Genomic DNA, 12,584 nt, shown 5'->3' on the forward strand with positions numbered 1-12,584 from the left:
TATGAATTCCTGCCTCAGTGGTCAGGGCAGGGCTTGAAAACACAAACTTAAGGAGCTCATTCTCCTAACCCATTGCTTTCACCATGCTGCCCCTTCTTTGCCTTCCTCCACTCGCTCCCCCTTCTCTGTCTCTAAACACAAGCTACTTGTCTTCACTTGCAAGGCCCTTCATAGCCTATTCCCACTCTACCCATCATCTCTTACTCGCTACCGAAACGTCTAGTCAGCCCTTCAGTTGGACCATGATGTCAGCCTCCATCACGCACCGATTAAATTTTCAAACAGGAATCTTGCTGCCCCTACTGCTTGGAAGGAACTCCCCAAAGACATCTGCAAAGCCCTGTCATTCTCCCCCTTCAAATCCTTCCAAAAAACTCTCCTTTGCTGTCTTGCCTACCAAAAACTTGACAGACGTTAGCGAGCTGATACCACGCCCGATCACACTGATCAATATTGTCTCACTATTTCCTTGACTTCCCCTGTCTGTCCATATCCATCTGTTGTCTCTGGTCTTATACTTAGATTGTAAGCTCTTTGGGGCCATCTTTTTGTTCTATCTCTGTCCAGCACCTAACACATGCTGAGTTCTTGATCCATGACAAGGGCTCCTAGGCACTACCGTAATACAAAAAACTAATAAAAAGAAAAAGAACGCGACTTAAAAATCTGTTAAAGGAGCAAAGGATCAGATATTCTTGAGGTCCAACTTCTCACATTTTCTATCCTGGCCAGGTACCAAACTGACACACACAAAAAACAAAACCCCACACCTTTGTGTTATTTGAATAACCTTCATTTGCCTAACTGCACAATGTTCAACCAAAATCCAGGTTGCCCATCACCGGCAGTGTTTCCACAAAGCAACTACAAAGGTCTGTAAACAACGCATGTGCAGGAAGTTCCTGGGAGTCCACAGGGAGACTTGATTAATGATTGATTAGAGCATATAATGCATCATAAACAAAAATATCTGAGTGGAGGATGAGCTGTTTGTAAAGTTATTGGAACAGAGATGTCGAAATGCTATTTAGTGCTAATGAGACATATGGTAAAGCAGCAACATTATGTGAAATTGTTATGTTGTTTTTAGTTACACAGGCCTGTTTTTGATAAAGTTTCAGAACTGGGTAGTGGTGGTCTTAATGTAAAGGAACTGTAACGTAGCTGTCAAAAAAGTTAGGCCTCAATCTCCCCCATGGAGAGCCTCACTGAAACCAGCCCACGTGGAGCACACTGCAGAATCAGGACCTATTTGGTCCAGCATCTGAAATGTTGTGAGTGCTAGTTTTATCTTAAGTCCATACCAACATCCCCAGTGTCATCCTATGCCATGTCTGAGCTAATGGGGTCATACACGCTATTCTCTTTCCTTACACAACACTGTCAGCACATAACCAAACCCATTTTGTGAAGGTGATAAAGTTCGGGATATCTCGATTATGAAAAATGCTATTAACAGAACAAATTACACCTGTACCCCGATATAACGTGACCCGATATAACACGAATTCGGATATAACACGGTAAAGCAGTGCGGGGAGGGGGGGGCAGGGCTGCACACTCCGGCGGATCAGAGCAAGTTCGATATAACGTGCTTTCAACCTATAACACGGTAAGATTTTTTAGCTCCCGAGGACAGCGTTATATCGGGATAGAGGTGTATATTCTAAAAGAAAAGGCAGCAGGAAAAAAACTGGCTTTAGAGAGCTCAGATGCACAAGTTATAGCGCCAACCATACAGGCTATCTACATGAAAATGAGTATTAACCCAAGCCAGTTGTGCAACTCCATAGTTCCCATTTCCCACTTCCTTTTTAATAGATGGAAAAGAAAGAGGGAGTTAATACAAAACCTGTTATTGTCACATTGAGGTTACAAGGTTTAAACATGGGTCAGAAAATGAAAGTGTTAAATATTTCATTGCAATTTTAACCCAAATCCTGCAAATGAGTCAAAGTCGGGTATTCGGAGTGGGGTCCATTCATATAATTGCAAGATCTGGTCCTTGCGTTGCACATACATGGTTGCTGTTTAGGTTGTTAAATGTATCGCTTAAACACAGCAGGACAGATCCTCAGCTGGTGTAAGTCAGCATAGCTTCACTGAAGTTAATGGAGCTACGCTGCTTTACGCCGGCTGAGGATCTGACCCAGCATATGCAATGTGGAAGAGTTAACATTGCAACAAAAACTTTATTATACATTTACAGTCTTAACATTGGATTTTATATTTTAATCTCTTCTACAAGAGAGGCCTGTACACAGGACAAATCTGAAAACCTGTCAAAATCTCTCTCTCACGTTCCTCTCTCTCCTGAATGTCAGAAGCATAAGGAATAGCTCCTGACTATTGGGAATGTGATAAGTGAGAAACAGGACAGATAGTAAGATTTCACCCTCAGATACTATAGTGATGTACATCCTGGAAATACCTTAGACCAGTCAATTATTTTTTTGCCAAGGTCCAAATTTCTTGGTCAAGGTATAGTCAAGGTCCAGACTTCAGAGAAAATAGTAAAACAACAATCATAATAAGTAAACAGAGGCAGCTCTAGGTAGTTTGCCACCCCAAGCACGGCAGTCAGGCGGCTTTCGGTGGCATGCCTGCAGGAGGTCTGCCAGTCCCTTGCCTTTGGCGTACTCGCCACCAAATTGCCACCGAATCCTCAGGACCGGCGGACCTCCTGCAGGCATGCCGCCGAATCCACGTTAACAGCAGACCTCCCTCAGGCATGCCGCCGAAGGCAGCCTGACTGCCACCCTAATGGCGACCGGCAGGCCGCCCCCTGCGGCTTGCTGCCCCAGGCACACGCTTGGTGCGCTGGTGCCTGGAGCCGCCCCTGTAAGAAAATAAAAAGATTTTGGGGTCCATTCAAAAGCATCTGGCGGTCAAGATTTGGCCTGCGGTCCCCTTATCGACTACCCCGGCCTAAGAACTGTAATAAGCCTGCAAAGTACACCATCTCTCACCCCTGATGATGGGTCCCTCCAGCTCAGGGAGGAGACGCACTGGCACTGGCAGCAGGGCAGTTTGCTGCTGTCCGTGCTGTGTCTATGGTTTCATAGTGTCATAGATTCCAAGGCCAGAAGGGACCATTGTGATCACCTAGTCCTCAAACTGTGGGTTGGGACCCCAAAGTGGGTCACCAGGGCTGGCTTAGACTTGCTGGGGCCCGGGCCAAAGCCCAAGCCCGAGGGCTTCAGCCCTGGGCGACAGGGCTCAGGTTACAAGCCCCCTGCCTGCGGCTGAAGCCTTTGGGCTTTGGCTTTGGTCCCCCAGCTTGGGGAGTTGGGGCTTTGGCTTTCCCCCCTCCCTGGGTGGGCTCAGGCTTCAGTCCCCCCTACCGGGGTCCTGTAATAATTTTTGTTGTCAGAAGGGGGTCGCGGTGCAATGAAGTTTGAGAACCCCTGGCCTAATCTGATCTCCTATATAGTTCAGGCCAGAGAACGCCCCCAAAATAATTCCTAGAACAGAGTTTTTAGAAACACAATCCACCCTTGACTGAAAAATTCTCTGCAATGGACAATCCACCACGACCCTTGGTCAACTGTCTGAACAGTTAACAAAGACCTTCAAACTCCAGCACTGCCAAGCCAGACCTAACACTCACACAGTTCTGGAGACCCACCTTTCATGACACAGGTTAAGGAGGAGATTAGTGAGTGCCCTGGCAGGGCAGGACGGGTACAAGGAGGAGACACTGCAGAACTCGAATTCATTTGCAGCCTGGACACCATCAAATTAGGCCTGAATAAAGACTGGGAGTGGATGGGTCATTACAGGAACTAAAATAAGCCTGATTACCCCATGCTAATTTGCCGCTACTGTTACTCTCACCTTCTTGTTAACTGTTTGAAATGAGCCACCCTGATTACCGCTACAAAAGTGATTTTTCATCCTGTTGATAATAGCCCACTTAAATTGACTTGTCTCAACCCCGCACTTGGTAAGGCAACTCCCATCTTTTCATGTACTGCTATAGATCTCTTCCTACTGGATTTTCCACTCCATGCATCTGATGAAGTGGGTTCTAGCCCACGAAAGCTTATGCCCAAATAAATGTGCTAGGCTATAAGGTGCCACAAGGACTCCTCGTTGTTTTAGGGAGGAGACAGGTAGGGGAGGATGTGACAGGTGGGGGGACAAAGAAACATGCAGATAACATGGGTGTGGGGATGGGGGGTAGAACATACCGTGACAGACACTGGGGGGAGGCGCAGATGGAGGGACAGATGGGCACGCGGGGACGAGAGGAGGGACAGACAGATACCAGAGGGAGCGAGAGAGGACAGACACCTGGGGGAAGCGCAGAAGCGAGGAGAGGACGGACGGACAGACAGACAGACACCGCGGACAGGCGCAGAGGGGGGAAAGGAGGGACGGACAGACACCTGGGGGAGGCGCAGAGGGGGAAGAGGAGGGACAGACAGACACCGCGGGCAGGCGCAGAGGGGGGAAAGGAGGGACGGACAGACACCTGGGGGAGGCGCAGAGGGGGGAAAGGAGGGACGGACAGACACCTGGGGGAGGCGCAGAGGGGGGAAAGGAGGGACGGACAGACACCTGGGGGAGGCGCAGAGGGGGAAGAGGACGGACGGACAGACAGACAGACACCACGGACAGGCGCAGAGGGGGGAAAGGAGGGACGGACAGACACCTGGGGGAGGCGCAGAGGGGGAAGAGGAGGGACAGACAGACAGACACCGCGGACAGGCGCAGAGGGGGGAAAGGAGGGACGGACAGACACCTGGGGGAGGCGCAGAGGAGGGACAGACAGACAGACACCGCAGGCAGGCACAGAGGGGGGAAAGGAGGGACGGACAGACACCTGGGGGAGGCGCAGAGGGGGAAGACGAGGGACAGACAGACACCGCGGGCAGGCGCAGAGGGGGGAAAGGAGGGATGGACAGACACCTGGGGGAGGCGCAGAGGGGGAAGACGAGGGACAGACAGACAGACAGACACCGCGGGCAGGCGCAGAGGGGGGAAAGGAGGGATGGACAGACACCTGGGGGAGGCGCAGAGGGAGAAGAGGAGGGACGGACAGACAGACAGACACCGCGGGCAGGCGCAGAGGGGGGAAAGGAGGGACGGACAGACACCTGGGGGAGGCGCAGAGGAGGGACAGACAGACAGACACCGCGGGCAGGCGCAGAGGGGGGAAAGGAGGAACGGACAGACACCTGGGGGAGGCGCAGAGGAGGGACAGACAGACACCGCGGGCAGGCGCAGAGGGGGGAAAGGAGGGATGGACAGACACCTGGGGGAGGCGCAGAGGGAGAAGAGGAGGGACGGACAGACAGACAGACACCGCGGACAGGCGCAGAGGGGGGAAAGGAGGGATGGACAGACACCTGGGGGAGGCGCAGAGGGGGAAGACGAGGGACAGACAGACACCGCGGGCAGGCGCAGAGGGGGGAAAGGAGGGATGGACAGACACCTGGGGGAGGCGCAGAGGGGGAAGACGAGGGACAGACAGACACCGCGGGCAGGCGCAGAGGGGGGAAAGGAGGGATGGACAGACACCTGGGGGAGGCGCAGAGGGGGAAGACGAGGGACAGACAGACACCGCGGGCAGGCGCAGAGGGGGGAAAGGAGGGATGGACAGACACCTGGGGGAGGCGCAGAGAAGGGACAGACAGACACCGCGGACAGGCGCAGAGGGGGAAGAGGAGGGACGGACAGACACCTGGGGGAGGCGCAGAGGGGGGAAAGGAGGGACGGACAGACACCTGGGGGAGGCGCAGAGGGGGGAAAGGAGGGACGGACAGACACCTGGGGGAGGCGCAGAGGGGGAAGACGAGGGACAGACAGACACCGCGGGCAGGCGAAGAGGGGGGAAAGGAGGGATGGACAGACACCTGGGGGAGGCGCAGAGGAGGGACAGACAGACACCGCGGACAGGCGCAGAGTGGGAAGGAGGGACGGACAGACAGACACCGCGGACAGGCGCAGAGGGGGAAGAGGAGGGAGGAATGGACGGACAGACAGATACCGCGGACAGGCGCAGAGGGGGGAAAGGAGGGACAGACAGACACCGCGGACAGGCGCAGAGTGGGAAGGAGGGACGGACAGACAGACACCGCGGACAGGCGCAGAGGGGGGAAAGGAGGGATGGACAGACACCTGGGGGAGGCGCAGAGAAGGGACAGACAGACATCGCGGACAGGCGCAGAGGGGGAAGAGGAGGGACGGACAGACACCTGGGGGAGGCGCAGAGGGGGAAGACGAGGGACAGACAGACACCGCGGGCAGGCGCAGAGGGGGGAAAGGAGGGATGGACAGACACCTGGGGGAGGCGCAGAGAAGGGACAGACAGACACCGCGGACAGGCGCAGAGGGGGGAAAGGAGGGATGGACAGACACCTGGGGGAGGCGCAGAGAAGGGACAGACAGACATCGCGGACAGGCGCAGAGGGGGAAGAGGAGGGACGGACAGACACCTGGGGGAGGCGCAGAGGGGGAAGACGAGGGACAGACAGACACCGCGGGCAGGCGCAGAGGGGGGAAAGGAGGGATGGACAGACACCTGGGGGAGGCGCAGAGAAGGGACAGACAGACACCGCGGACAGGCGCAGAGGGGGAAGAGGAGGGACGGACAGACACCTGGGGGAGGCGCAGAGGAGGGACAGACAGACACCGCGGACAGGCGCAGAGTGGGAAGGAGGGACGGACAGACAGACACCGCGGACAGGCGCAGAGGGGGGAAAGGAGGGACAGACAGACACCGCGGACAGGCGCAGAGGGGGAAGAGGAGGGAGGAACGGACGGACAGACAGACAGACGGGCGCGGCGCAGAGGCCGGGCAGGCGGCTCTCACCTGGCAGAAGCACCTCTGCTCCGCGGAGCCCGGCAGCGGCTGCCCGGCGGCCGCCCCGGGTCCCAGCCCCGCCGCCCCGAGCAGTCCCAGCAGCAGCCAGCGCAGGTCGCAGCGGCCCATGGCGCGTGTCTGTGCGGGGCTGCCCGGCGCGCGGGACTAGACCCGGCCGGGCGGCCCCGCCCCGCTAGGCGCGCCCGGGATTTCCCGGCCGGGAAGCTGCGGACGTGCGACGTGGCCCGCACCCGGGCCGCGGCCTGACCTGGCCCGGCCCCATTGGAGGAGCCTGGGGCGGCGGGTAGCGGTGATGCGTCCCCAGAGCCCGCCCAACCCTGCGCGGCAGCGGGACCGCTCTGCGCCCAGCCCCAGCGCCTGCACCCGCCCCGAATCGTGCCAGTGCCCGTGGGCCGAGCCAGGCCAGCGCACCGGACTACGCTCGGATCTGCCAGTGCACCCGGCGCTGGGAACACCCAGCCGTGCCAATGCTCCAAACCAGGGCAACACCCAGCCGTGCCAGTGCTCCAAACCAGGGCAACACCCAGCCGTGCCAATGCTCCAAACCAGGGCAACACCCAGCCGTGCCAGTGCTCCAAACCAGGGCAACACCCAGCCGTGCCAGTGCTCCAAACCAGGGCAACACCCAGCCGTGCCAGTGCTCCAAACCAGGGCAACACCCAGCCGTGCCAGTGCTCCAAACCAGGGCAACACCCAGCCGTGCCAGTGCTCCAAACCGGGGCAACACCCAGCCGTGCCAGTGCTCCAAACCGGGGCAACACCCAGCCGTGCCAGTGCTCCAAACCGGGGCAACACCCAGCCGTGCCAATGCTCCAAACCGGGGCAACACCCAGCCGTGCCAATGCACCAAACCGGGGCAACACCCAGCCGTGCCAGTGCTCCAAACCGGGGCAACACCCAGCCGTGCCAGTGCTCCAAACCGGGGCAACACCCAGCCGTGCCAATGCACCAAACCGGGCAACACCCAGCCGTGCCAGTGCTCCAAACCAGGGCAACACCCAGCCGTGCCAGTGCTCCAAACCAGGGCAACACCCAGCCGTGCCAATGCTCCAAACCAGGGCAACACCCAGCCGTGCCAGTGCTCCAAACCAGGGCAACACCCGGCCGTGCCAATGCTCCAAACCAGGGCAACACCCAGCCGTGCCAGTGCTCCAAACCAGGGCAACACCCGGCCGTGCCAATGCTCCAAACCAGGGCAACACCCGGCCGTGCCAATGCTCCAAACCAGGGCAACACCCGGCCGTGCCAATGCTCCAAACCAGGGCAACACCCGGCCGTGCCAGTGCTCCAAACCAGGGCAACACCCGGCCGTGCCAGTGCTCCAAACCAGGGCAACACCCGGCCGTGCCAATGCTCCAAACCAGGGCAACACCGAGCCGTGCCAATGCTCCAAACCAGGGCAACACCCAGCCGTGCCAATGCACCAAACCATGGCAATACCCAGCCGTGCCAATGCTCCAAACCATGGCAACACCCAGCCGTGCCAATGCTCCAAACCAGGGCAACACCCAGCCGTGCCAATGCACCAAACCAGGGCAACACCCAGCCGTGCCAATACTCCAAACCAGGGCAACACCCAGCCGTGCCAGTGCTCCAAACCATGGCAACACCCAGCCGTGCCAATGCACCAGGCTACACTCTGATCTGCCAATGCACCCGGCGCTGGGAACACCCAGACGTGCCAATGCACCAAACCATGGCAACACCCAGCCGTGCCAATGCTCCAAACCATGGCAACACCCAGCCGTGCCAGTGCACCAAACCAGGGCAACACCCAGCCGTGCCAATGCTCCAAACCATGGCAACACCCAGCCGTGCCAATGCACCAAACCATGGCAACACCCAGCCGTGCCAATGCTCCAAACCAGGGCAACACCCAGCCGTGCCAATGCTCCAAACCATGGCAACACCCAGCCGTGCCAATGCACCAAACCATGGCAACACCCAGCCGTGCCAATGCTCCAAACCATGGCAACACCCAGCCGTGCCAATGCTCCAAACCAGGGCAACACCCAGCCGTGCCAATGCTCCAAACCATGGCAACACCCAGCCGTGCCAATGCACCAAACCAGGGCAACACCCAGCCGTGCCAATGCTCCAAACCATGGCAACACCCAGCCGTGCCAATGCTCCAAACCAGGGCAACACCCAGCCGTGCCAATGCTCCAAACCATGGCAACACCCAGCCGTGCCAATGCACCAAACCAGGGCAACACCCAGCCGTGCCACTGCACCAGGCTACACTCGGATCTGCCAATGCACCAAACCATGGCGACACCCAGCCATGCCAATGCACCAAACCAGGGCAACACCCAGCCGTGCCAATGCTCCAAACCATGGCAACACCCAGCCGTGGCAATGCACCAAACCAGGGCAACACCCAGCCGTGCCAATGCACCAAACCATGGCAACACCCAGCCGTGCCAGTGCACCAGGCTACACTCGGATCTGCCAATGCACCAAACCATGGCAACACCCAGCCGTGCCAATGCACCAAAATGTGCCATGCACCAAACCATGGCAACACTCAGCCATGCCAATGCACCAAACCATGGCAACACCCAGCCATGCCAATGCACCAAAATGTGCCATGCACCAAACCATGGCAACACCCAGCCGTGCCAATGCACCAAAATGTGCCATGCACCAAACCATGGCAACACTCAGCTGTGCCAATGCACCAAGTGTGAAATGCACCAAACCATGGCAACACCCCGCCATGCCAATGCACCAGGCTACACTCAGATCTGCCAATGCACCAGGCCCTGGCAACACCCATAGTGCCATTGCATCAGGTTACACTGGCATCTGCCATGCACCAGGCCCTAACACAGTGGTTCTCCACCTTTTGTATTGATGACCCCTTTCACATAGCAAGCCTCTGAGTGCAAACACACTCCCCTTTTTAATATATTTAACACCATTATAAATGCTGGAGGCAAAACAGGGTTTGGGGTGGAGACTGACAGAGTGTGACCCCCCAACGTAATAACGTCACGATCCTCTGAGGGATCCCAACACCCAGTTTGAGAACCCCTGCCCAAGCAACACCTAGTCGTGCCAATGCACCACAATGTGCCATGCACTTGGCCTGGCAACACCCAGCCGTGCCAATGCACCAAGTGTGCCATGCACCAAACCATGGCACAGCCAGACATGCCAATGCACCAGGCTACACTGGCATCTGCCGTGCACCTGTTGCAACACCAAGCCATGCCTATGCACCGAAGTGTGCCATGCACGAGAACATGGCAACACCATAAACTGTCATGGGATAAGAGGGAAGCTTAAAGTAACTGGTTAAAAGATAGGAAACAAAGGGTAGGAATAAATGGTCAGTTTTCAGAATGGAGAGAGGTAAATAGTGGTGTCCCCCAGGGATCTGTACTGGGCCCAGTCCTATTCAACATATTCATAAACGATCTGGAAAAAGGGATAAAAGGTGAGGTGGCAAAATTTGCAGATAGAAAACTACTCAAAATAGTTAAGTCCCAGACAGACTGCGACGAGCTACAAAGGGATCTCACAAAACCGGATGACTGGGCAACAAAATGGCAGATGAAATTCAATGTTGACAAATGCACAGTAATGCACATTGGAAAACATAATCCCAACTATACATATAAAATTATGGGGTCTAAATTAGCTGTTGCCATTCAAGAAAGAGATCTTGGAGTCATTGTTGATAATTCTCAGCAAACATTCACTCAATGTGCAGCGGCAGTCAAAGAAGCAAACAGAATGTTTGGAATCATTAGGAAAAGGATAGATAATAAAATAGAAAATATCATATTGCCTCTATATAAATCCATGGTATGCCCACATCTTAAATACTGGGTTCAGATCTGGTTGCCCCATCTCAAAAAAAGATATATTGGAACTGGAACAGAGAAGGGCAACAAAAATGAGTAGGGGTATGGAACAGCTTCCATATGAGGAGATAGTAATAGGACTGGAACTTTTCAGCTTGGAAAAGAGACGACTAAGGGGGGATATGATGGAGGTCTATAAAATCATGACTGGTGCAGAGAAAGTAAATAAGAAAGTGTTATTTACTCCTCAAAACACAAGATCTAGGGATCACCAAATGAAATTAATTGGCAGGAGGTTTAAAACAAACCAAAGGAAGTGTTTCTTCACATAACACAGAGCCAAGCTGTGGAACTTTTTGCCAGAGGGATGTTGTGAAGGCCAAGACTATAACAGGGTTAAAAAATAACTAAATAAGTTCAGGGAGGACAGGTCCATCAATGGCTATTAGCCAGGATGGGCAGGCATCCAAAACCAAACCAACGCCAAGCCATGCCAAAGCACTAAATGGCATTGGAATCTGCCATGCACCAATGTCAATCCACCAAACTGTTGTTAACAACTGTGCTATCCATCAAATAACACAGGAATGTGATGCGCCAGTGCTCCAAATTGTACCAGAATATAGCCATGCACCAAACCATGTCATGTAGACCACATCTGGCATCAGCCTGTGCCAGTGTTTCAATCACACATCCAACTTTTCTACAGAACAGCCACACCACACACCAAACTGTGCCACACTACAGTAGTACTATGCATTGAACTACCATCCACACACCAAACTGTGCCAACGTACAGCGGTACCATGCACTGAACTATACAAAGCCCAGCCACAAACATACCACACAAGAACCATGTGACTGACTTCAGCTGATGGCACTCAGCATCTTTGAGGATTGGGCCCTGTATATGTTACAACCATTACTGAAAGACTTCAACCATGCTGTTGAAAACAACCATGCTTCATCAAACATGCTCAAGACAACTTCCACCCAGCAAGGTTATATTATGGCATCTGATCATGGCTTAACCTAGGCCCTGATCCTGCAAATACTTATGCATATATATAAGTTTACTCCCATCCTACTGAACTCATGGATAAAGAATTTTGCAGGATTGGACCAAGGTTTGTATTGTAAACATGTTGAGGATGGGGACAAACCAAGTTTCGGCACCTAACTGTTCGAAACTAATTTCAAAAATTGTTACATGTCTTTGTGTGGACTGGTCCAATAAGAGTCAAGAATTTTTACTGTTTATCTATAAACTACTAAGTAAAGCAATACATTCTTTCTTTATAATGACCTAGATTTCTCCCTGTGCATGTCATCAGCAGGCAGAACCCTGACACAATCATTCTGTGGAAAGCAGCAGGTAGAGTGTGATAATGTACAAAATGAGTAATTCTACAGAGGTCACTCAGCTGTTGCAACTGAAACCTTAGTGCAACTCTGATGCTTCCTTGACTGCACTGTAGTTAAAGAATGTCTTTGATGGTTTACCTGCAATTGACTCTTCACTATGCAAATTACATTTAAGTCATTTGGTTATTCATTTAATTGTTATATTATAAAACTGATACTATGTGCTTTTACCACACCCACCATCTGAGGACTCAAAGCACCTCACAACTTCCCAGTAAAAATGGGAAATAAAAATAGCCTTTCCTTTACAAAAAGGGAAATTAAGGCACTGAAGATTAAGGCCAGTGTTTTCAACCCTGGGTGCCTAAAGTTAGCCACCTAGCCCCATGTTTAGACACCCAGATAAAAGTGGTCTGGTTTTCAAAAGCACTGATCCCTCACAGCTCCCATTGACATCCTCCAGTGCAGAGCAGCACATCTGAAAACCACATCTATTCAAGGCCGCATTCCTGCAACTGACAGCATGTGGGTGGACTGCTGTGTCCATTCAGAACCCCAGTGTCTGTAGTGAGTGC

At 53.9% G+C, this 12,584-nt stretch overlaps 1 protein-coding gene across 2 annotated transcripts in view; it reads right to left on the reverse strand.

Moving 5' to 3' along the window:
• ERO1A (endoplasmic reticulum oxidoreductase 1 alpha) overlaps window positions 1–6,955 on the reverse strand; it is a 37,088-nt gene extending 30,133 nt beyond the window's left edge. For both annotated transcript variants that reach the window (XM_030562902.1, XM_030562901.1), the window contains exon 1: window positions 6,821–6,955. In XM_030562902.1, the coding sequence (XP_030418762.1) occupies window positions 6,821–6,940 (120 nt within the window). In that variant the 5' untranslated portion in view covers window positions 6,941–6,955. The remainder of the gene's footprint in view (window positions 1–6,820) is intronic.
• Between the last annotated feature and the right edge of the window lie 5,629 nt (window positions 6,956–12,584).

The sequence above is a fragment of the Gopherus evgoodei genome, chromosome 4, assembly GCF_007399415.2.
Source record: "Gopherus evgoodei ecotype Sinaloan lineage chromosome 4, rGopEvg1_v1.p, whole genome shotgun sequence".
Taxonomy (NCBI): domain Eukaryota; kingdom Metazoa; phylum Chordata; order Testudines; family Testudinidae; genus Gopherus; species Gopherus evgoodei.